Below are 26,363 nucleotides of genomic sequence, written 5' to 3'. Positions count from 1 at the left end.
TCCCTCTATACCCATTGGAAGATAGCAAAAGTAACTCCTTTATTGAAAAAGGGAGGGAGATGGAAAGCAGGAAGCTTCAGGACAGTTAGCCTAACATCTGTCACAGGGATAATGTTAGAAGCCATTATTAAAGATGTTATAGCAGGGCTGTTAGAAAAATTCAAAACAATCCGACAGAGTCAGCATGGATTTGTCATGTTTAATCCATTTATTAAAGTTCTAGTAAAGGACTCACATGTGCTCTGGATAAAGGAGATGTAATGCATTTAGATTTCCAGAAGGATTTGATAAGGTGCCACATAAAAGGTTATTGCCTGACCTGACAGCTCATGGTGTAGGGGTAACATATTGGCAGGGATAGAAGACTGGTGAGAGAACATGATAAGAAGTTTAACAACACCAGGTTAAAGTCCAACAGGTTTATTTGGTAGCAAAAGCCACTAGCTTTCGGAACAGGCTGTTCCTTCGCCAGGTGGGTGGGAGTTCTGATCACAAACAGGGCACAAAGACGCAAGCTCAATTTACATGAATAATGATTGGAATGTGAGTCTTTGCAGCGAATCAAGTCTTAAAGGTACAGACAGTGTGAGTGGAGGGAGCATTAAGCACAGGTTAAAGAGATGTGTATTGTCTCCAGACAGTTAGTGAGATTTTGCACATCCAGGCAAGTTGTAGGGGTTACAGATAGTGTGACATGAACCCAATATCCCAGTTGAGACCGTCCTCGTGTGTGCAGAACTTGGCTATCAGTCTCTGCTCAGCGACTCTGCGCTGTTGTGTGTCGTGAAGGCCGCCTTGGAGAACGCTTACCCGGAGATCGGTCACGGGCATTCAGCCTCAGAAAGCTAGTGGCTTTTGCTACCAAATAAACCTGTTGGACTTTAACCTGGTGTTGTTAGACTTCTTACTGTGTTTACCCCAGTCCAACGCCGGCATCTCCACATCGAGAGAACATGAAGCAGAGAGTTGACATAAATGGGTCCTTGTCTGGTTGGCAGGATGTAATGACTGATGTGCCACAGGCAGCAGAGCCAGGACCTTGACTTTTTACAATTTAAAAAAATGATTTGGATGAAGATATGGTTGCTAAATTTGCTAACAGCACAAAGATAGAAGAAAAGTAAATTGGAAGAGGATGTAAGAAGGCTACAGAGGGAAGTAGCTAGGTTAAGAAAGTGGGCAAAACTCTCAAATAAATTTTAATGTGGACACGTGTGAAATTGTCCAGGATAAAGGCAAAATATTGTGGATGCTGGAATCTGGAACAAAAACAGAAAATGCTGGCAGATCTCGGCGGGTCGGACAGCCGATGTGGAGAGAGAACAGAGTCAATCGGGGTGATTCTACCACCGCATTTCACCCATTTTCAGGCGCGACGCAGTGGTAAAGTGGGCCGTAAAGCTGAGCGTGATCGGTGCCGGTTTTTGCAGATGGCGCCATTTTACGAGCGCTGGATATCCGGAACTGGGCAAGAGGCAGGTTAATGTATGGAAATTTCTTTAAATAAACATTTACATGTCATTACCAAGCCCGGGGCTCAATCGTCCGGGTCCTGCCCCCCTTTTTATAACCTCGCCAGGAAGGTTCTCGCCAGCGAGGAATAGACATGCTCCTCATGAACGGAGAGCAGTTGACTTGGCCTTACTGGTGGACATGATGTGGAGATGCCGGCGTTGGACTGGGGTAAACACAGTAAGAAGTTTAACAACACCAGGTTAAAGTCCAACAGGTTTATTTGGTAGCAAAAGCCACACAAGCTTTCGGAGCTCCAAGCCCCTTCTTCAGGTGAGTGGGAATTCTGTTCACAAACAGAGCTTATAAAGACACAGACTCAATTTACATGAATAATGGTTGGAATGCGAATACTTACAACTAATCAAGTCTTTAAGAAGCAAAACAATGGGAGTGGAGAGAGCATCAAGACAGGCTAAAAAGATGTGTATTGTCTCCAGACAAGACAGCCAGTGAAACTCTGCAGGTCCACGCAACTGTGGGAGTTACAAATAGTGTGACATGAACCCAATATCCCGGTTGAGGCCGTCCTCGTGTGTGCGGAACTTGGCTAACAGTTTCTGCTCAGCGACTCTGCGCTGTCGTGTGTCGCGAAGGCCGCCTTACTGGTGGAACCAGAGCCCATTGAGGCCCCCCCGGGGAGGCCAAGGGCAAGGGGGGGGAGATGCCCCTTGGGCAGTGCCAGTCTGGCAGTGCCACCCTGGCACCTGGGCAATGCCCACAGGGCAGTGCCAGGGAGCAGGGTTAATGGGGAGGGGACAGTGGGGGGTGGGGCCAGTGGTGGCAAGGCCAGTGGGGACGGGGCCAATGGGGGGGAAGGGATAATGAGGGAGGGGGCAATGGCTGAGGGAGTAATGGCTGGTGGGGCTAATGCAGGAAGGGCCCGCTGCCACCCTCCGGTCCATGATCGATGTGGGGGAGGGAGGAAGCAGGGGCCCGCTGCCATTCTGCTGTCCGCAATCGATGGAGGGGGTGGTGGGGTGGGGGGGGTAGGGGGGAGTGGGGAAAGGAAGCGGGGGCCGCCTGCCACTCTGCTATCCGCGATCGATGGAGAGGGGAGGGAGAGGGGGCCCGCTGCCACTCTGTGGTCCACGATCGATGGGAGGGAGGGAGGCAGAGGGGGCCCGCTGCCACTCTAGGGCCTGCGATTGATGGGGGCGGAAGCAGAGGAGGCCCGCTGCCACTCTGTGGTCCCCGATCAATGGTGGGGAGGGAGGGAGCAAGGGCCCGCTGCCATGATCAGTGGGGAGGAGGATGGCGGGTCCACGATCAGTGGGGAGGCGGTGGGTCTGCGATTATTGGGGGAGGGGGGTCCATGATCGGTCTGTGCAGAGGGGGGGTCAGCGGGAGCTGCATCTCGGGCCGCAGGCCCCCTCGATTGCAGGGGGAGGGAGCTGCTTCAGGCTGCCTGCACTGGCAGGGGTCTGACAGTTCTCTCCTGTCTCTCAAACCCCTGCTCCTGCACATGTGCAGCATCAAAGGCCTGCACATGCGCACAATGTCCCTCTGCAGGCTTTTGGGCGCGTTAAACCCCAGCCACCAGCTTCTGCAGCACGAATCTGACACACTCAAAATTTTGTATCAGAGTGCGTATGGGTGATCTCCCATTTTGGCCAAAATGAGATTTGTCTTGTCTTAATTGTATGTTTGTCTGAATATCGTTAATTTGTAATGTTTTTGATTCTAACATTTCAATGTTTTAATAAAACTAGTTGAATTGAAGAATTTCATTGAATTGAATAAACCTTTTTTTGCCTTTGTGAAATGAAATGTTTAATGAAAAGATTTAGTCGTTAAATTAATCAGGCCATCTCAAAGAATTTCCCACAACAGACACTATGTCAGACTCCTATTCATCGCCTACAGCACAGCCTTCAACACTATTATTCCTACAAAACTAATCTCCAAACTCCGTGGCCTAGGGCTCGGCTCCTCCCTTTTTGACTGGATCCGAGACTTCTGAACCCACAGACTGCAATCAGTAAAGAAAGGCAACAACACCTTCTCCTTGATTATCCACAACACAAGACTGTGGCCTCAGCCCCTTACTATGACTTGGTTTTCAAGTTTGCTGATGACACCACCATAATGGGTTGGATCTCAGACAATGATGAGACAGAGTATAGCAAAGAAATTGAGAATCTGGTGAACTGGTGCGATGACAATAATCTCTCCCTCAACGTCCGTAAAATAAAGGAGATAGTCATCGACTTCAGGAAATGAAATGGAGGACACGCCCCGTCTACATCAATGCTGATAAAATGGAGATGGTTGAAAGTTTCAAGTTTTTCAAAGTTTAAAATTTATTTATTAGCGTCACAAGTAGGCTTACATTAACACTGCAATGAAGTTACTGTGAAAATCCCCTCATTGCCACACTCCGGCACCTGTTCGGGTACACTGAGGGAGAATTTAGCATTGTATTGCACCTCACCGGACTATGGGAAGAAACAGGAACACCCGGAGGAGACACGGGGAGAACGTGCAAACTCCGCACAGCCAGTCTCCTGAGCCGAGAATCATGCCACCACACTGCCCTCGTTCTGAGTTTCTCAGTGTCGAGATCACCAACAATCTATCCTGGTCCCTCCATCAGATCCTGGGGATTCATCGACCTTAATGTTTTTCAAGATCTCCAATACCTCCTCCTTTTTGATTTCAACATGACCCAAACTATCTACACATTCATCCACCAAGTCCTTCTCTTTGGTGAATACTGACACAAAGTAATCATTTAATACCTCGCCCATTTCCTCTGGCTCCATGCATAGATTCCCTCCCCTGTCCTTGAGTGAGTCAACCCTCATGGCTACCAATTTGCTCTTTATATATGTATAAAAGGGTTGGGATTTTCCTTAACCCTACTGGCTAATTACATTTTGTGACCCCTTTTAGCCCTCCTGACCTCTTGTTTAAGTTCCTTTCTACTTTCCTTGTATTCTACACTTGCTTCGTGTGTTCCCAGCCTCCTAACCTTGACAAATGCCTCCTTTTTCTTTTTGACTAGGTTCACAATATCTCCAGTTATCCAAAGTTCCCGGAAATTGCCATACTTATCCTTCATCCTTACAGGAATGTGCCGGTCCTGAATTCCTACCAACTTACACTTGAAAACCTCCCACATGCCAGATATTGATTTGCCCTCAAACATCTGCCCCCAATTTACATTCTTCATTTCCTGCCTAATATTGTTGTAATTAGCCTTCCCCCAATTTAGCACCTTAACTTGAGGACGATACTTATCTTTATCCATGAGTATCTTAAAGCTTACTGAATTGTGGTCACTGTTCCCGTACTGTTCTCCTACTGAAACATCGACCACTTCGCCGGGCTCATTCCCCAATATCAGGTCCAATATGGCCCCTTCCCTAGTTGGACTATCTACATACTGTTTTAAGAAGCCCTCCTGGATGCTCCTTACAAACTCTGCCCCATCCACGCCCCCAGCACTAAGTGAGTCCCAGTCAATATAGGGGAAGTTAAAATCACCCATCACAACAACTCTGTTACTTTTACACCTTACCAAAATCTGCCTACATATCTGTCCCTCTATCTCCTGCTGGTTGTTGGGAGGCTTATAGTAAACCCCCAACATTGTGACTACACCCTTTCTTCCTATTCCTGAGCTCGACCCATGTTGCCTCGCTATATGAGCCTTCCGAGGTATCCTCCCGCAGTACAGCTATGATATTCTCCTTAACCAGTAGTGCAACTCCCCCACCCCTTTTACATCCCCCTCTATCCCGCCTGAAACATCTGTATCCTGGAAGGTTAAACTGCCAATCAGATATACAGACAAAGCATGTTGTTCATTGAGAAGGAAAGGAGAGGGTGCGTGATGGATATATTTGCCACAAAGAAAGTTTAACGAAAGGTTCACCAGATTAATCCTGCTATGGTGGCATTATTTTATGAGAAGAGGTTGTTCTGTGTTCTCTACAATTTAGAAGAATGAGATATGAATTATTGAAGTGTACAAAATTCTTACAGGGCTCAACAGGACAGATGCAGGAATAGATAGTTCCCTCAGCTGCATTGGTCATGGTGGTGGTGGTGGGGGTCAGGGGTGGGGAGGTTACATGTAGAACCAGGCTTAGAATAAGAGATAGGACATTGAGGATAGAGATAAGGAGATATTCATTTGGCCAGAGCTGATGGATTCTTTGGAATTCTCTACCATAAAGCTCTGTGGATTCCAGTCATTGAGTATATTCAAGACTGGGGTTGATAGATTTCTGGATATTAAAGATATCAAAGGTTATGGGAATAGTGCAGGAAAATTGCATTAATGTAGATTGTCCCATGATCTTATGGCACAGCAGGTTCAAGTAGATGAAAGGCGCACCACTGCTTCTATGTTCCTGAACAAACCTGTAACCTCTATCAACTAGAATGGAGGTAGAACTTGTTCGCATGCATCTGTTGCCATTTCCATGGGACCATATTGCTGTTCCTTCACTGTCTCTGGATCAAAATCCTTGAACTCTCTTCCAACAACAGTGTGGTTGTAGCTATGCCACATGCCCCATAGCAGTTCAAGGGCCATTAGAGATGGGTAATAAAATGCACACCCAACTAGTGATGCCCATACCATGAATACATGTTTAAAAGTCCTGCCTCCTGAAAGATCTGTGCTTATGAACCAGGTCCTTTGGAACTATAGTAAGACAATGAGCAAGAACTTTTAACAATTACAAACAAAAAACACAACAACCACAATAATGTGTAACTCTTAAGGAAATATCTCTAATGTGTTCCAACCAAAGCCAACATCCAATACACAAAACCCTCCAAATAAGCACAATACAGCATAGGTTAATGCCCACTTGTTACAGGAATCCCGCTTCCTGGGTTCAATGCTGAAAATCCTTTGTGAAAAACTCAGAAGAGGTTGTAGCCGAATCTATTTCCCAAAACACAGGTTCTTAGGGCAGAACCAAACAAAGAGAACAGAGAGAGAGAGAGAGAGAGAGACTGCTTCTTAGCTTGCTGTTAAGCTGCTTCCAAAAACACACTGCCCAAAACTAAACTAAAGGTCCAAAGGAAAAAAAACCTATCACCTGATTGCCACAACTTAGCTCCACCCCCAATGACATGACTGAAGCTGTAAGCTGCATGATTTTTTTTTTTTAATTCTTAAAGTTACACTCACATGACACGATGTCATGTTTCCCTCTGTTTATATAATCCTCACTGTTTATCAAATCTCCAAGATTGGTATCATTGGCAAATATTGGAATTTTTAAAATCCAAGTTATTCATGTTTGGCAAGGAAAAAGAATCATTTACCACAACTCATCATCTCTGTCTTTAAACCAAGTTTTTTTTCCCCAAGGTGATATTGATCTGCCTGTTCCATGAGCTTTTTTTTACAACTTGCCCTTTATGTGGTACTTTGTCAAATGCTTTCTCAGAGTTATCTCAAATGATAACTCAAGTGCTCAGGTAAAGGAAGCAAGTCTGATCTTTAGTAGCACCAGTCTTAACAATGAAGTGAAGGAATGTTATATATTGTCACAGGATTTGTAAATGTCTGTATAGCGAGGAACTAACGTGTTATGTGTAGTTTTACAGGGGAGCCACATTTCACAACTGCACGAGAGATTGACTTGTGATAGAAGTAGTTCAATCTGGTCTTCTGTTGGTAGTTTCAAAATCACTAGTTTAAGTGTGCTGGCTATTTTGTAGCTTTCATTTTGTGGTTTGAATCAATATGTTCTTAGCTGAAACTGATGGAAGTCATTTTAATAAAAACAACAGCAGTGTTATTGGAGGCCATCCAATTTTAGTTACAAAGATTGACTTAATTGTGAGACAATTAAAGAATACGTAACTCATTAATAAATATGTTAGAAAGGCTGGAAATGGAATTTGGAACATAAATGTTTATATCTTTTGTAATAAGCATATTTTTTCCTAACACTTGATCATTAATACAGACTTTTAAAGTGCTGTGAGATAAAGGGATTAATATGTATTTCTCAGGCCACCGAGTAAAGAGATTACATGAATGTTAACCTTGGCTGGGCAAGGCTGAATGAGCCCTTGTCTAAGCTCATTCAACTCCAGACAACGGATAGCTACAGTGACCAATTATTGGTTGAGATCCAAGTTTACCTCAAGGTAAGAGATATAGTTTGAGAAGAAGCATTGTCTTAAAACTAAAGAAGTATGCATAATTAGCTAAAAACCAATCGGCTAATTCTTAATTCATTATTGATAAGTTATAGATCAACTGACTATTTGACAGCAATTGGCTCAGGTCGGCTTTCAATATTTTAAGCTATAAAAAAGGGGTCCTGCAAAATCTTTTTTGGGCAAGGATGGGCAGAGAAGGAAAAAGACAGGCAGAGGCAGAGAGACAGAGAAAGGGACAGGCAAGGGAGTGGTGTGCTGGGAGTTGTCTTTGAGGTTGTTCAGATTTGTTACTTGATGACCTGGTCTGAAGGTGATGAGATGTCTGTTCAATTGTTAAAGTTATATTTTCTCATCTTATTGTTAATTATGGCTAATTGCTGTTCATTGACATTTTGTTTTTTATATGACTTATTACCTTTTTAATGATTAATAAACTTTCAGAATTCATCATTTAAAGTGTTCTTTCTTGCCATGTGGTTAAATCACTAGAACCTAACGTGCTTTATGACAGGAGGCATTATTGCAAAAATGTGAACTCCATGAAGCTTAGGAGATAAATAAAAACATAATGATATTTCCATTGATCAAGGCAAAATTAAATTGAAAGATTCTGATCTTCCAAAGCCTGAAGTGTGATTATTAATTACATCGGGAAACCAAAAGGCAACAACATATATCAGAGAGACCAGTATGAGGGCCTGCCCTCTGATGTGGGAATGTCTCATGCTCTAATTCAGAGTCTGTCAGTAAGATCAGGACCAAGGACTCATGGGGAATTGTGGGTGGTCTGAGGCTCAGATATCTATCCAATACATCCATACACTTGAGAAAGGTCAACGGTAACTGTGCTGTAAGACGATGGGAGATTCTGGCAGCCTGTACTCACCCTCACCCCAGATCTCCTGGCACTGCTTATCTGCAGACTGACAGATTCCATCGCTGCAGTATAAATTTCCGTTGCTGCATGTGTGGCCATCTTTCAGGAATACATTGACGGGGCAGTCTGAGAAGTTTCCTCTGCAGAACTCTGGCAAGTCACATTCTCCCCTCGATGGTCTACAAATGGTCGCCGCTGGAAGAAACTGCAGAACAAAGGCAGCAACTGGAATTCGCTGACATTTTAACTGGGCAATTTTTCTAATGAAGTAGAAGTGAGTGGAAAATAAATTGATGAATTTGCTGATATCCAGATGTGTCAGATGTAATGTATCTGGGTATAGTGCTTGTGGCAAGTTTGGGAAACTATATCCAAGAGTTAGGGATAATTTGAGAGTTGTACCCAGGGAAAACTACCCTGAAAGCAGCAGCATTTTCACTAAAATTCCATCTGGCTCCAATATTTCTTGACTAACAGTCTCATAATAAACAATCCACTGGGAACTGGTGATCAAAATAAAATGGAATTCAATGTTAAATTTGAAAAATAATTACTCCAATCAGAAACAAGAATCTCTAACTTAGAACCATAGAAAATTACAGCTCAGAAACAGGCCTTTTGGCCCTTCTTGTCTGTGCCGAACCATTTGTTGCCTAGTCCCACTGACCTGCACTTGGACCATATCCCTCCACACCCCTCTCATCCATGAACCCGTCCAAGTTTTTCTTAAATGTTAAAAGTGACCCCGCATTTACCACTTTATCCGGCAGCTCATTCCACACTCCCACCACTCTCTGCGTGAAGAAGCCCCCCCTAATATTCCCTTTAAACTTTTCTCCTTTCACCCTTAACCCATGCCCTCTGGTTTTTTTCTCCCCTAGCCTCAGCGGAAAAAGCCTGCTTGCATTCACTCTATCTATACCCATCAAAATCTTATACACCTCTATCAAATCTCCCCTCAATCTTCTACGCTCCAGGGAATAAAGTCCCAACCTATTCAATCTCTCTCTAACTCAGCTTCTCAAGTCCCGGCAACATCCTTATGAACCTTCTCTGCACTCTTTCAATCTTATTTACATCCTTCCTGTAACTAGGTGACCAAAACTGTACACAATACTCGAAACTCGGCCTCACCAATGCCTTATATAACCTTACCATAACATTCCAACTTTTATACTCGATACTCCGATTTATAAAGGCCAATGTACCAAAGGCACTCTTTACGACCCGATCCACCTGTGACGTCACTTTTAGGGAATTCTGTACCTGTATTCCCAGATCCCTCTGTTCAACTGCACTCTTCAGAGTCCTACCATTTACCCTGTACGTTCTACTTTGGTTTGTCCTTCCAAAGTGCAATATCTCACACTTGTCTGCGTTAAATTCCACTTGCCATTTTTCAGCCCATTTTTCTAGTTGGTCCAAATCCCTCTGCAAGCTTTGAAAACCTTCCTCACTGTCCACTACACCTCCAATCTTTGTATCATCAGCAATCTTGCTGATCCAATTGACCACATTATCATCCAGATCATTGATATAGATGACAAACAACAATGGACCCAACACCGATCCCTGCGGCACACCACTAGTCACAGGCCTCCACTCAGAGAAGCAATCCTCCACAACCACTCTCTGGCTTCTTCCATTGAGCCAGTGTCTTATCCAATTTACTACCTCCCCATGTATATCCAGCGAATGAACCTTCCTAACTAACCTCCCATGAGGGACCTTGTCAAAGGCCTTGCCGAAATCCAGGTAGACAACATCCACCGCCTTCCCTTCATCCACTTTCCTGGTAACCTCCTCGAAAAACTCTAATAGATTGGTCAAACATGACCTACCACGCACAAAGCCATGTTGACTCTCCCTAATAAGTCCCTGTCTATCCAAATATTTGTAGATCCTATCCCTTATCACACCTTCCAATAACTTGCCCACCACCGACGTCAAACTTACTGGCTGATAATTTGCCGGATTTCTTTTGGAACCTTTTTTAAACAACGGCACAACATGAGCCACCCTCCAATCATCCGGCACCTCCCCCGTGAATACTGACATTTTAAATATGTCTGCCAGGGCCCCTGCAAGTTCAACACTAGCTTCCCTCAAGGTCCGTGGGAATACCCTGTCCGGTCCTGGGGATTTATCCACTCTGATTTGCCTCAAGACAACGAGCACCTCCTCCCCTTTAATCTGTAAAGGTTCCATGGCCTCCCTATCAGTTTGCCCTATTTCCGTAGACTCCATGCCCGTTTCCTCAGTAAATACGGATGCAAAAAAACCATTTAGTATCTCCCCCATCTCTTTTGGTTCCATACACAGTCGACCACTCTGGTCTTCAAGAGGACCAATTTTATCCCTCACTATCCTTTTGCTCCTAACATACCTACAGAAGCTCTTTGGATTTTCCTTCACTCTGTCTGCCAAAGCAACCTCATGTCTTCTTTTAGCCCTCCTGATTTCCCTCTTAAGTAGCTTCTTGCACTTTTTATACTCCTCGAGCATCTGATCTGTTCCTTGCTGCCTGTACATGTCATACAACTCTCTCTTCCTGTTAATCAGTGTTACAATCTCCCTCGAGAACCAAGGTTCCTTATTCCTATTTACTTTGCCTTTAATCCTGACAGGAACATACAAACTCTGCACTCAAAATTTCTCCTTTGAAGGCCTCCCACTTTCCATTTACATCCTTACCAGAGAACAGCCTGTGCCAATCCACACTTCCCAGATCCCTTCTCATTTCATCAAATTTGGCCTTTTTCCAGTTCAGAACTTCAACCCGAGGACCAGATCTATCCTTATCCACGATCAGGTTGAAACTAATGGCATTATGATCACTGGATCCAAAGTGTTCCCTCACACTCACATCCATCACCTGCCCTAACTCATTTCCCAATAGGAGATCCAATATCGCATCCTCTCCAGTTGGCACCTCTATATACTGATGTAGAAAATTCTCCTGAACACATTTTACAAACTCTACCCCGTCTAAACCTTTAACAGTATGAGAGTCCCAATCTATATGTGGAAAATTAAAATCCCCTACCATCACAACTTTGTGTTTCTTGCAGTTGTCAGCTATCTCTCCGCTGATTTGCTCCTCCAATTCTCGCTGACTATTGGGTGGTCTATAATACAACCCCATTAATGTGGTCATACCTTTCCTGTTTCTCAGCTCCAACCATAGGTCCTCTGTAGACAAGCTCCCTAATCTATCCTGCCTGAGTACCGCTGTAACATTTTCCCTGACCAACAATGCCACCCCCCCACCTTTTATCCCTCTGCCTCTATCCCGCCTGAAACATCGGAACCCTGGAACATTGAGCTGCCAGTCCAGCCCCTCCTGTACCAAGTTTCACTAATGGCTATAATGTCATATTTCCACGTGTCTATCCATGCCTTCAGCTCATCTGCCTTCCCCACAATACTCCTGGCATTGAAATAGACACACCTCAAAAAATTATTTCCACCACACTCTACCCTTCCATTTGTGATTTTGCTTGAACTAACCTTTCTTTTTACCCCTGCTCCACTATCTGCTCTGGCACTCTGGTTCCCACCCCCCTGCAAATCTAGTTTAAACGCTCCCCAATAACACTAGCAAATCTCCCTGCAAGTATATTGGTCCCCTTGTAGTTTAGGTGTAACCCGTCTCTCTTGTACAGGTCCCACCTGCCCCAGAAGAGGTCCCAATGATCCAAGAATTGGAAACCCTGCCCCCTGCACCAGTTCCTCAGCCACGTGTTTATCCGCCCAAGCATCCTACTCCTGCCCTCACTGTCATGTGGCTCAGGTAGCAATCCTGAGATTACTACCCTCGGGGTCCTGCTTTTTAACTTCCTTCCAAGCTCTTTGTACTCACTCTTTAGGACCTCCTCACTCTTCCTTCCCACGTCATTGGTACCGACGTGTACCACGACATCTGGCTGATCACCTTCCCATTTTAGAACGCTGTGCACGCGATCAGAGACATCGCTGACCTTGGCACCTGGGAGGCAACAAACCATGCGGGAGTCTCTGTCCCGACCACAGAACCTCCTGTCCCTACCTCTGACCATTGAGTCCCCTATCACTACTGCTCTCCTCTTCTTCATCCCACCCTTTTGCGCTGTAGAACCAGACGCAGTATCAGAGTTCCGGCTGTTGCAGCTTGTCCCAGGTAAAGCATCTAAACAATTAAACTTCAAAAAAAAAGTTGGCTCAGGTTAAATGGGTTAAAGATGTGGCAATAGATACTGGGAGAAGCATTCAAACAATTCAAACTGTTCAGCAAAAATAAATTCCTTTGAAAATCAAAATCTGAGCAAGAAGGATCTTACAGTTATAGTCATAGAAGCTTACAGCATGGAAACAGGCCCTTCGGCCCAACTTGCTCATGCCGCCCATTCTTACCACGAAGCTAGCCCTAATTGCCTGCATTTCGCCCATATCCCTCTATACTCATCTTACCAGATAACTGTCTAAATGCTTTTTAAAAGACAATTGTACCCGCCTCTACTACTACCTCTGGCAGCTTGTTCCAGACACTCACCACCCTGAGGAACATCACTTGTCACAGCAAGTGAACATGATGAGTTTTTACAACAATTGGTGATGGCTTCATGGTCACCATTATTGACACTAACATTCAATTCTATATTTATTCATAGTAAATTAAAACAAATAAAATGGGCAAACAAAATGTGGACAAAGGAGAGGGTGTCCTCTCCTTTACCTCGTTTATGAATGGCATTCTTTGCCTGTGTAGCACGCAAGAAACAATATTTTTCACTGCATGCCAAGAACATGTGACAATAATAAATCAATCAAATCAAAAATACTTTCATGGGATGTGGGCTTTGCTGGCTGGACGAGCATTTTTACCCATCCCTAATTCCCTTGCAATTAAGAGCCAGTCACGTTGCTGTGGAGTCAGATGGTACCACCATAGAAAGGGTGTAGAGAAAAATCAACTTAATATAAGATAGGTCCAAAGAACAAAGAACAATACAGCATAGGAACAGGCCCTTCGGCCCTCCAAGCCCGTGCTGCTCCCTGGTCCAAACTAGATCATTCTTTTGTATCCCTCCATTCCCACTCCGTTCATATGGCTATCTAGATAAGTCTTAAACGTTCCCAGTGTGTCCACCTCCACCACCTTGCCCGGCAGCACGGTGGTGGAGGCGGACAAATTCCTTTTCTTGGCATCCACTACTGACCTGATTCTCCCAGTCCACCTGCATATTGAAGTCCCCCATGATTATTGTAATATTGCCTTTTCTATCTCCTGATTTATTTTCTGCTCCACATCCTGACTCCTGCTAGGGGGCCGGTACATAACTCCCATCAGGGTCTTTTTACCTTTGTGATTCCTCAACTCTACCCACAGAGATTCTATGCCTTCTGATCCTATATCACTTCTTGCTGTAGATTTAACTTCATTCCGTACTAACAATGCAACCCCACCCCCTTTGCCCATCTGCCTGTCCTTCTGATAGGACACATATCCTTGGATATTTAGATCCCAGCCCTGATCCCCTTGCAGCTACGTCTCTGTGATGCCCACAACATCATACCGGCCAATTTCAATGTGCGCAACAAGCTCATTAACCGTGTTCCGTACACTGCGCGCATTTAGGTCCAACACCCTCAGTCCCGCATTGACCACCTCCCTTCTCATACTTGTCACCCTTTTTGCTCTGCCCGAGGTTAGATTCCTGCCACCTTCTATACTCTCTGTACTATCACGTGGTCTGGAAACTTTACTAACCTCTCCTGAACTCTCAGCTCCTTTAACTAGTTGAAAGTCCTCATTAACCTGCACTTCTACTCTCTCCTTTAACTTTGATTTTCTAATTCTCCATCCAACTGGATCCTCTCTCCCACTTTATTCTTTCAAAACCAATTTAAACACCTTCTGCTTACAGACAGGTGGTAAGAGGGAATCCGTGCAGTTTGAAGAGTCTCCCTCCTGTCTGTAACCGTACCAAAACATGCTCAGTGTGACACCGAGTGATCCGATGAGATCTTACTTTGCAGTCTTGACAGCAGGCACCGGTGGATGCACATTTTGCACCAGGTTTAAATTTACAGGTTGTCGGCTCACAGCAGGAATCCAAACATTCCTAAGGATAAATCAAATACAGAAAATACCAGTTACTGGGTGATACCATTTGATAAGAGAAGTTTAATTGATTCAAGGCTGAGGGGCGATTGTAGACTCGACACTTTCTAACCCATGCTGTACCTGTCCTCGGAATGTTGGATGGGATTGTGTTGAATGAACTTCATTCTATATCAAAACCATTCTATAGCTGCCCTGAGAGTGTTTAATGGTTCATGTCACACTATCTGTAACCCCCATGACTTGCCTGGGCTTGCAAAATCTCACTAACTGTCCTGTCTGGAGACAATACACACCTCTTTAACCTGTGCTTAACCCTCTCTCCACTCACATTGTCTGTACCTTTAAGATTTGATTACCTGTAAGGACTCGCATTCATAGAAACATAGAAACATAGAAACCCTACAGTGCAGAAGGAGGCCATTCGGCCCATCGAGTCTGCACCAACCACAATCCCACCCAGGCCCTACCCCCACATATTTACCCGCTAATCCTTCTAACCTACGCATCCCAGGACTCTAAGGGGCAATTTTTAACCTGGCCAATCAACCTAACCCGCACATCTTTGGACTGTGGGAGGAAACCGGAGCACCCGGAGGAAACCCACGCAGACACGAGGAGAATGTGCAAACTCCACACAGACAGTGACCCGAGCCGGGAATCAAACCCAGGACCCTGGAGCTGTGAAGCAGCAGTGCTAACCACTGCGCTACCGTGCCGCATTCCAACCATTATCTTGTAAATTGAGTTTGTGTCTATATATGCCCTGTTTGTGAACACAACTCCCACTCACCTGATGAAGGGGCAGTGCTCCGAAAGCTTGTGCTACCAAATAAACCTGTTGGACTTTAACCTGATGTTGTGAGACTTCTTACAATGTTTAATGGGGCAGTGTAGATGAAGCTTTACTGTTGTACTTGCTTTGGAGTTTTTGATGGGAAAGTGTAGCAGAAGCTTTATTCTGTATGAGGCCAGTTCAGTGTCTCAGTAGAGAATCTTACTCTGTACATAACATGTGCTGTATCTGCTCACATTTGCATTGGGCAATGTAGAGGAAGCAATGTTCCAAGGTCACCTTTCTGAAGGAATCATTGATTGTAGAAGGAACTGTATGAAATAAAGAGTCAAAAGATGTTATCTCAATACATTTTGACAGGAATTTGAACTCAAAGCAAAATGGGTTGAGAGATGGCAGTAACTATTTCTGGAAATGTATCGAGGGGAGTTTTTGGTATCAACATGACAAGGGATGATGCAATGCTGGATCTGGTTCTGGGAAACAAAGCCAGACAAGTTCAATGTGGAAGTGGGGGAGAATTTTAGCGATAGCGACCACAACACAGTACGGCTCAATTTCAATCTCTTCTAAACTCCAATGAGATGTGTCTCATAAAAACTTATAAAATTCTAACGGGATTATTCAGGGTGGATTCAGAAAGAATGGGGTAAGGGGTAGGAGATTCAGAGGGGATTTGAGATATTTTAATTCACTCAGTGCATGGTGGGAATCTGGAATGCACTGCCTGGGAAGGTAGTGGAGGTCGGAAACCTGACAACCTTAAAAAAATATTTGGGTGAGCACTTGAAATATCAAAACATTTAAGGATATGGAATAAGTACAGGAAAGGACGTTAACATGTTTTAAGTGGTAGTTTTTGTCAGTGCAGACTCAATGGGCTGAAAGGCCTTTTCTGTGCTGTATGACTTGATGACTTTGACAATAGCAGCTCTCCTCCAAAACCGCTGGGTGCGGTTTAACACCGAGGCAGGAGGGAGCGGGAGAGAAGGGTGCTTGCATGCAGCTGGTGACTAGTCAGTCAGCCAGGAGTCCTTCTCTGGCAGTAGCGTAGGATCAAGGGTGCCTTGCTTCCATTCTGGTTCAATAAGTTCTGAAGTGATTGTTAAGACCAATCTACAATCTGCAGACTGCCACATTTGAGGCAGGTTGTACATGAAGGGTTGGGTGGATTTGTTTTACGGAGGTGCTCCCCCTTGACTTTGCCTCTCCACATTTCCAACAGAGTCCCTCGATGTATTCAATGTCTTCCTGAATGAACCTTCTACAATTTGGTTCGTCAGCGTTCAGGCAGCAGGGATGTTTTGAGAATACCTCTAAAACATTTCCACTTTCCTCCTCTGCCATATCCAATTACCAAGCAGGGCAATTGGTTCAACAGTCTGGTCTCGGGCATGCAAATATGTACTGCCGAGATTACTTATTAGTGTCAAAAGTAGGCCTACAATGAAGTTATGTGAATATCCCCCGGTCGCCACACTCCGGCGCCTATTTGGATTCACTGACAGAGTTTAGCATGGCCAATGCACCGAAACAGTAAAGGAATTGAGGGTTATGGTGAGCGAACAGGTAAGTGGAGCTGAGTCCGAGAAAAGGTCAGCTGCACTGAGAGGCAGCAATGTCACCATGCTGCGATGTAGAACCGGTTTGGAGGAATCAGTGTCACAATCAGCAAGCCTGTACAATTCAAGTCCACCAAACAAGATAACCAACCCCTGGTAACAAGACAACTTGAAACTGAGTTTGTGACCGACAGGAATGCATCACTTAAACTGCTCTTTGGCTCTGGAAATGATCTTCCATCAAGCCTGCAATATACTTCTCCTAAAACACTGCAACCACAACTACGAAGAACTTTTTTTTATTAAATAACTTATAAAGGTGCACTGTTCTCTCCAAATCAGATTTCCTTCAGTGGTTTGTGTATGTGATTGTGGGTGCATTCTGTTCAATTTTGGGACAGTAAGTGCTGCTCCTTTATCAAGTGAATCACTCACCTGATGAAGGAGCAGCGCTCCGAAAGCTCGTACTATCAAATAAACCTGTTGGACTTTAACCTGGTGTTGTGAGACTTCTTACTGTGCTTACCTCAGTCCAACGCTGGCATCTCCACATCATGGCTACCACTAACACCGCAAACTGCCAGCTCAAAGTGGAGAGGATCTCCAAGAAGATCGCGCATATCGACACAGACATTAAGTTTCTACATAGATGAAAGAAAGCAGGCAAGATGCTGAAAACACTGACCTGATGAAGGAGCAATGCTCCGAAAGTTTGTGCTACCAAATAAACCTGTTGGACTTTAACCTGGTGTTGTGAGACTTCTTATTGTGCCCACCCCAGTCCAATCATAGAAGAAGTAAGCATGCAAAGTAAGCATGACCCCTGTACTGCCACTGTAGGGTTTCTATGTTCTATGTTCTATGATCATAGAAATCATAGAAACCCTACAGTGCAGAAGTAGGCCATTTGGCCCATCGAGTCTGCACCGACCACAATCCCACCCAGGCCCTACCCCCACATATTTACCCGCTAATCCCTCTAACCTACGCATTTTAGGATTCTAAGGGGCAATTTTTAACCTGGCCAATCACACATTGGACTACACATCTTTGGACTGTGGGAGGAAACCGGAGCACCGGAGGAAACCCACGCAGACACGAGGAGAATGTGCAAACTCCACACAGACAGTGACCCGAGTCGGGAATCGAACCCGGGACCCTGGAGCTGTGAAGCAGCAGTGCTAACCACTGCGCTACCGTGCCGTCCAACACCAGCATCTCCACATCAATGTGGGTGCTGAAATAAATAATCATCTTTCATTGTTTAAATCACAACAAGCCTGAAGCTGATTCTCCAAATTGCTTGAGTTAAAAAATACACATGCATCACAAAAACCATGATTGAACCGACCTCTACCACACCTTCGGGCACTGGACTCCAGGCTCTAACCACCCACACAGTAAAAAGGGTTTCCTGTTCTCACTCTGAAGAAAAGTATACAGACTTAAAATGTGAACTTGGTTTCTCTTTCCACAAATGCTGTCAGACTTGCTAAGTTTATCCAGCATTTTCTGTTTTATATCTTCATTTCACCATGACTTCTTTTGTCAAATTCCTCTGTGTCCTCAGGTTCTCAATCCTTCTACCACTGGGAAAAGTTTCTATCCAACTACTCTATCCAAACCGCTCGTTATTTTGAATATCTCGATGAAATCTCCCCTCAATCTACTTTCTGAGAAGAACAGTTCCAGCTTCTCCAGTTTATCCAAGCACCCGGAACGGTTCCCGGAATCTTCCAGCATCTTCAATTCTTGAATGACTTCACTTCCTTCATATAGATTTTTAAAATTCCCTCACAGGATGGGTCTCATCTGGAGCTGCCCTTGAGAAGGTGGTGGTGAGCTGCTTTCCCGAACTGCAGTACTTCATTTCATGTATGTATACCCACAGTGCTGTTAGGGAAGGAATTTCAGGATTTTGACCCAGCAACAATGAAGGGACAACAATGTATTTCCAAGTGAGGATGGTGAGTGGCTTGAAAGGGGCTCCCAGTTAGTCGTGTTTTCATGTATCTGCTGCCCTTGTCTTTCTAGATGGTAAAAACCACTGGGCGATTTTGCCAAAAAATAACTAAGGCCGGAATTTTACCAGCCTGCCCACCGCGGGAATTGGAGCGGCTGAGGAGTGGAACATGGGACTCTCCGCTGACCTAGGACGGGGTATTATGGTTTCAGGATTAGCGAGGCTGTTTAATCCCACCCTCAGGCAGCATGGTGGCACAGTGGTTAGCGACAGGGACCTGGGTTCGATTCCCGGCTTGGGTCACTGTCTGTGCAGACTTTGCATGTTCTCCCCGTGTCTGCGTGGGTTTTCTCGGGGTGCTCCGGTTTCCTCCCACAATCCGAAAAATGCGCTGGTGAGATGGATTGGCTATGCTAAATTTTCCCTTAGTGTACCCGAACAGCACAAGGGTGTGGTGACTCGAGGATTTTCACAGTAACTTCATTGCAGTGTTAGTAAGCGCCCAACAGGTGGGAATACCAGGGTTTTTTCCCCGCCTGTTTTTTTGGACCAGCTAAGTTGAATGAATCGCCAGGAGTCTGCAGCAGAGTGCTCAGCAATCCACTGTCCACACACTGATCTGTCAGTGGGGAGATCAGCACATGTGCAGTAGCCCCCATATCGCCGGCCTCCCGATCAGGCACCGGAATGTGGCAACGAGGGAAATTTCACAGTAATTTCATTGCAGTGTTAATGTAAGCCTACTTGTGACTAATAAATAAACTTTAACTTTAGTTTTGTTGTTGGCCTCCCGATTACTCAACAAGAACTGACCCAGTAACTAACTGTCAATCTACTAAAACCTGATTAGAGCCTCAATAGATGTGAACACTGAGGAATTTTAACTGGTGTGTGAAGCTTCTCAGCTCACCTGAACTGTATTAAAGGGCAATGGTTTTAGCAAGCGCACAACCAGTGAGCCTGCGCACGCCAGTGGGAGAGAGACTGCAGCCAAAGTGAGATTCAGCCAGAGTGAGGGTATCGGAAATTTGGAACTGAGTGGGAAATCATAGAAATCAGTGGCCATTTGGCCCATCGAGTCTGCACCGACCATAATCCCACCCAGGCCCTACCCCCATATCCCTACATATTTACCCACTAATCCCTCTAACTTACACATCTCAGGACACTCAGGGCAATTTTTAGCATGGCCAATCAACCTAACCCACACATCTTTGGACAGTGGGAGGAAACCGGAGCACCCGGAGGAAACCCATGCAGACACGAGGAGAATGTGCAAACTCCACACAGACAGTGACCCAAACCGGGAATCAAACCCAGGTCCCTGGAGCTGTGAAGTAGCAGTGCTAACCACTGTGCTACCGTGCCGCCCTGGGAGTTCGGTGCTAAGGGGAAAAAGGTGCTCACCTTTGGGAGGAGTGGAGAGGCAGACCTGCCAGGGAGACTCAAGGAAAAGTAAGTAGAAAGAAATTGAACCATGATGTCACAGCCAGCAGGTTTGCTGGTTACAGGGGAAATCATTTTGATCGGGTTGTACTACAGGCCCTCAAATAGTCAGCGGGAAATTGAGGTGAAAATATGTAAGTAGATTACAGATAGCTCCAAGAAAAATAGGGTGGTAATAGTAGGGAATTTTAACTTTCCCAACATTGACTGGGACAGCCATAGTATTAGAGGGTTGGATGGAGAGAAATTTGTTGAGTGTATTCAGGAGGAATTTCTCATTCAGTATGTGGATGGCCCGACTAGAGAGGGGGCAAAACCTGACCTCCTCTTGGGAAATAAGGAAGGGCAGGTGACAGAAGTGTTAGTGAGGGATCACTTTGGGACCAGTGACCATAATTGCATTAGTTTTAAGATAGCTATGGAGAATGATAGGACTGGCCCAAAAGTTAAAATTCTAAATTGGGGCAAGGCCAATTTTGATGGTATTAGACCTGAAATTTCTGAAGTTAATTAGGGGAGTCTGTGAAAAGGCAAAGGGATGTCTGGTAAGTGAGAGGCTTTCAAAAGTTTGTTAACCAGGATTCAGGGTAAGCACATTCCTTTGAGAGTGAAGGGCAAGGCTGGGAGAAGTAGAGAACCCTGGATGACTCAGGATATTGAGACCCTGGTCAAGAAGAAGAAGGAGGCACATGACATGCATAGGCAGCTAGGATCAAGTGGATTCCTTGAAGAGTATAGAAAGTGTCCGAGCAGAGTTAAGAGAGAAATCAGGAGGGCAAAAAGGGGGGCATGAGATTGCTTTGGCATGTAAGGCAAAGGAGAATCCAAAGAGTTTCTACATATACAGAAAGGGCCAAAGAGTAACTAGGGAGAGAGTAGGGCCTCTTGAGGTTCAACAAGGTTATCTGTGTGCGGATCCACAAGAGATGGGTAAGATCCTAAATGAATATTTCACATCAGTATTTACTGTTGAGAAAGGCATGGACATTAGGAAACTTGGGGAAGTAAATAGTGATGTCTTGAGGAGTGTACATATTACAGAGAAGGAGGTGCTGGATGTCTTAAAGTGCATCAAGGTAGATAAATACCGGGGCAAAGAACAAAGAAAGGTACAGCACAGAAAAGGCCCTTCAGCCCTCCAAGCCCATACCGATCATGATGCCTGCCTAAACTAAAACCATATGCACTAACGGAGCCTGTATCCTTCCATTCCCATCCTATTCATGTATTCCTCTAGTTGCTCCATAAATGCCGCTATCATATCTTCTCCCATCACCACCCCGAGCAGTGCATTCCCGAAATTCACCACTCTTTGTGTAAAAATCATGCCTCGCATATCTCCTCTAAACTTTTCCCGCGCACCTTAAATCTATGTCCTCTAGTACTTGACTTTTCTACCCTGGGAAAGACCATTGAGCATCCACTCTGTCCATGCCACTCATAATCTTGTAAACCTCCATCAAGTCACTCTTCAACCTCCGTTGTTCCAGTGAGAACAAACCCTGATGAAGTGTATCCCAGGACATTGTGGGAGGCGAGGAAGGAAATTGCAGGTCCTCTAGTTGAGATATTTGAATCATCGATAGTCACGGGTGAGGTGCCTGAAGATCAGATCGTGGCAAATGTTATGCGTTTGTTTAAGAAGGGCTGCAGGGAAAAACCTGGAATCTACAGGCCAGTGAGCCTAACATCTGTAGTTGGTAAGTAGTTGGAAGGCATTCTGAGAGACAGGATCTACAGGCATTTAGAGAAGCAAAGACTGATTAGGGACAGTCAGCATGGCTTTGTGAGTGGAAAATCATGTCTCACAAATTTGATTGAGTATTTTGAAGGGGTAACCAAGAAGGTAGATGAGGACAGTGCGGTTGATGTTGTCTACATGGAGTTTAGCAAGACGTTTATCAAGGTACTACATGATAGGTTGTTGTAGAAGGTTAAATCTCATGGGATCCAGGGTGAGGTAGCCAAATGGATACAAAATTGGCTTCTGACAGAAGACAGAGGGTGGGTGTAGAGGGTTGTTTTTCAAACTGGAGGCATGTGACCAGTGGTGTGCCTCAGGGATCAGTGCTTGGTCCACTGTTATTTGTCATTTTTATTTATAATTTGGATGAGAAGTTAGGAGGCATGGTTAGTATATTTGCAGATGACAGGGACAGTCAGATTGGTGGCATAGTGGATAGTGAAAAAGGTAATCTAGGATTGCAACTGGATCCTGATCAATTGGGCCAGTGGACTGATGAATGGCAGATGGAATTTAATTTAGATAAATGCGAGGTGATGCACTTTGGTCGATCAAGCCAGGGCAGGACTTACTCAGTTAATGGTAGGACATTGGGGAGAGTTTAGAACAAAGAGATTGAGGGATACAGGTTCATAGCTCCTTGAAAGTGAAGTCACAGGTGGACAGAGTGGTGAAGAAGGCATTCGGCATGCTTCGTTTCATTGGTCAGAACATTGAATACAGGAGTTGGGACGTCTTGTTGAAGTTGTACAAGACATTGTTGAGGCCACACTTGGAATACTGTGCACAGTTCTGGTCACTCTATTATAGAAAAGATATTATTAAACTAGAAAGAGAGCAGAAAAGATTTACTAGGATGCTACCAGGACTTGATGGCTTGAGTTATAAGGATGGGACTTTTTTCCCTGGAGCTTAAGAGACTTAGGTGTGATCTTATAGAGGACTTTAAAATGATGGGCATAGGTCAGCCAGATAGTCAACATCTTTTCCCAAAAGCAGGGGAGCCTATGGGTCCAGAGGGGCAATTTTTTCACACAGAGGGTGGTGAGTGTCTGGAACAAGCTGCCAGAGGTAGTAGTAGAGGCGGGTACAATTTTGTCTTTTAAAAAGCATTTAGACAGTTACATGGGTACGATGAGTATAGAGGGATATGGGCCAGACACAGGTAATTAGGACTAGCTTAGTGGTAAAAAAAGGGCGGCATGGGCAAGTTGTGCCGAAGGGCCTGTTTCCATGCTGTGACTCTGGTGACTGATAAGTAATTTTTCTTTTTCCCCTCTATCATTTGGCACTGTAATTGCTGTTAAATTAACTTAAGTGTTAAGTCATAGCCGGAGATCGCAGACCCGTGTCATGTTCCTCCTTTGCAATGTGGGAATTCAGGGACCCGTCCCTGGCTCCTTCATGTGCAGGAAGTGCATCTCGCTGCAGCTCCTGTTCGACCCTATTGGGTCAGACCTCTGGCTCTGGAGCTGTGAATGAATTCACCTTGGAGCATGTGCAATGCTGAGGGTGTCATGGATAGCATGTTCAGTGAGTTGGTGACACCGCAGATAAAAATTACTGTGGGAGATAGGGAATGGGTGACCACCAGGCAGTGGAAGTGTAGGAAGGCAGTGCAGGGGTTCCCTGTGGTAATCTCCCTCCAAAACAGATATACTGTTTTGGATAATGTTGGGGGAGACGGCTCACCAGGGGAAGGTGGCAGTTGCCAAGTTCATGGCACCATGGCTGGCTCTGTTACACAGGAGGGCAGGACAAAGAGTGGCAGAGCTGTAGAGATAGGGGATTTAATTGTGAGGGGAATAGGCAGACATTTCTGTGGACACAAACGAGACTCCAGGATGGTATGTTGCCTCGCTGGTGCTAGGGTCTAGGATGTCTCGGAGCGGCTGCGGGGCATTCTGAGGGGGAGAGTGAATAGCCAGCTGCTGTGATGCATATAGGCACCAACAATATAGGTAAAAGATGGGATGAGTTCCTACAAGCTGAATTTAGGGAGCTTGGAGTTAAACTCAAAGGTAGGACCTCAAAGGTAGTAATCTCAGGATTGCGACCAATGCCACGTGCTATGTCAAGATTACTCTTTGGGGCATCGTCGGCCTGTGCGATATTTCAGTGAACAATGGAGAACACACTACAAGGGTTACCACAGGTCGCCATCTGGCCGATGTCATCATAACGGGGTAAACAAGAGCAGAACACCTGCAGAATCTGGAGGAAGTCTTTGGAAGATTTTAAGCAGCGGATGTGCACTTTAAAAAAGAAATGTGTCTTTTTAGCACCGCAAGTAACCTATCTGGGTTACAAAGTGGATAAGTCAGGCCTCCATCCTCTGGAGGATCGGGTGTGAGCAATAAAGGATGCCCCAATCCCAACACAATCCAGCGATTATGGTTGTTTTTAGGGCTAGTGAGGTATTATGGGAAATTCACACAAAACAGAGCCTCCATTCTGGATCCCCTCCACCAGCGACCAAAAAAGGGGCAAGCCTGGGAATGGCCTGCCCGCCAAGACAGGGCCTTCAAGAAAATCAAACAGCAACTCTCCTCAGCAAATATTTTAGCGCATTATGACCCCAAGAAACACTATGCAAACTGATTCAAGCAGAGAGATCATCACACGAGTAATAGAAACCCCGCATCGGGTGGTAAGATAGTCGACATTAAGACACTGACAGAACTAGCAGCATTCAGTTAAATGACATTCAAAATAAGTTTATGATCTAACAAGAAGCAATTTACACATATGAGATGCAGTAATTGATTCAAACAAGTGATTGCGATTGTAAAACACATTCGCTGATATTTTGAATTACTGATTTTAAGGAATTTTATTCACTTCAGTCAAAAAGCATTTTACTGCAAGGCATCATGGTAAAAGTCAATAGAGTGAAGCCATATTTTGAGAGAATTTTTGGACCTTGGAAATATGCAAGTTTTGTCAGTAAAGTCTTGGATGGGAGAACATTTAGAACACGTCATATTTTTTGAATAGGGTTTATTCACTGTCCAGACAAGATGGATTGGTGCCCCAGACATGGTGTCACAAGTTAGTCCAGTTAGACTGTGACCTTTAAAGGGAACCCGTGAGAACATTCATTTGAACTCTGGGCTGCTAGGCAACCAGGGTTTTGTGTCAGCCAAGAGAGGAGTCAGCTTCCGGATTTCACGGACTAATAAAATACCATTCGCTGATGGGTGGAACTTGATTGGCTAAGTATCTGACATATATTATTATTGATTTGTGTATCCTGAAGATGATTGATTTAAAGCTATTGAGAGGCAGGAATGATTAAAAAGTAAAAACTATAATTGATCTGTTTTTGATTGTATATATTTGATTCATCGGAGAGGTTCTGCGGCTCTATGTACTTAACCCTTTGATGAACTCCTGATGGCTGCAGGTTTAAATGAAGTTACGTCTTTATACAGAGACACCTGCCTCGTGAATCTTGTATTGTCTAAACTTTGAGCAGTATTGGTCACCTCAGGTACCCCACAACACATAATCAAGGTGTGCATGGTGTCACAACAGGACAGTCAGAAAAATTTTGTCCCCACAGAACAGTAGAGTGGGATTAGATGTAGCACGACATGAACCTGAGATCCCGGTTAAGGCCGGCCTCATTAGTCCGACGCTCCAAGGAATAATATGCCAGCCTGATCAACCATTTCATAAAACTCAGGCCCACTAGTCCTGGTGACATCCTTCTTTGGCAAGTTGACTGTTTGACAAAGGCATTGCTATAAGCTCCCTGGTAAGTAAAAGAAAATTCACAACACCAGGTTAAAGCCCAACAGGTTTATTTGGAATCATGAGCTTTCAGAACGCTGCTCCTTCATCAGGTGAGTAGAGAACATGGCCTACATAGACAGAGACACAATTGCAAGATAATGGTTGGAATGCGAGTCTTTACAGGTAATCAAGTCTTTACAGGTACAGACAGTGCGAGTGGAGAGAGGGATAATCACAGGTTAAAAGAATTATCTCAAGCCAGGACAGTTAGTAAGATTTTGCAAGCCAAGGCCAAATGGTGGGGGGGTCACACTTAGTGTGACATGAACCCAAGATCCCGGTTGAGGCATGCGGAACTTGGCTATCAGTTTCTGCTCGGTGATTCTGTGTTGTCATGTGTCTTGAAGGCCGCCTTGGAGAACGGAGGCTGAATGCCCGTGACTGCTGAAGTGTTCCCCGACTGGAAGGGAACACTCCTGCCTGG

The 26,363-nt window shown here is 44.8% G+C and overlaps 1 protein-coding gene across 1 annotated transcript in view; it reads right to left on the bottom strand.

Moving 5' to 3' along the window:
- LOC144480742 (disintegrin and metalloproteinase domain-containing protein 12-like) overlaps positions 1-26,363 on the bottom strand; it is a 249,491-nt gene that overhangs the window by 24,613 nt on the left and 198,515 nt on the right. The window contains exons 13-14 of the mRNA XM_078200356.1: positions 14,539-14,631; positions 8,537-8,732 (exon numbers count right to left, since the gene is read on the bottom strand). Coding sequence (XP_078056482.1) covers positions 8,537-8,732; positions 14,539-14,631 — 289 coding nt within the window. The remainder of the gene's footprint in view (positions 1-8,536; positions 8,733-14,538; positions 14,632-26,363) is intronic.

The sequence above is a fragment of the Mustelus asterias genome, chromosome 1 (genome assembly GCF_964213995.1).
Source record: "Mustelus asterias chromosome 1, sMusAst1.hap1.1, whole genome shotgun sequence".
Lineage (NCBI taxonomy): Eukaryota > Metazoa > Chordata > Chondrichthyes > Carcharhiniformes > Triakidae > Mustelus > Mustelus asterias.
The sequence above is the reverse complement of the archived record's forward strand: the minus strand, read 5'-3'. Positions and strand labels throughout refer to the sequence as shown.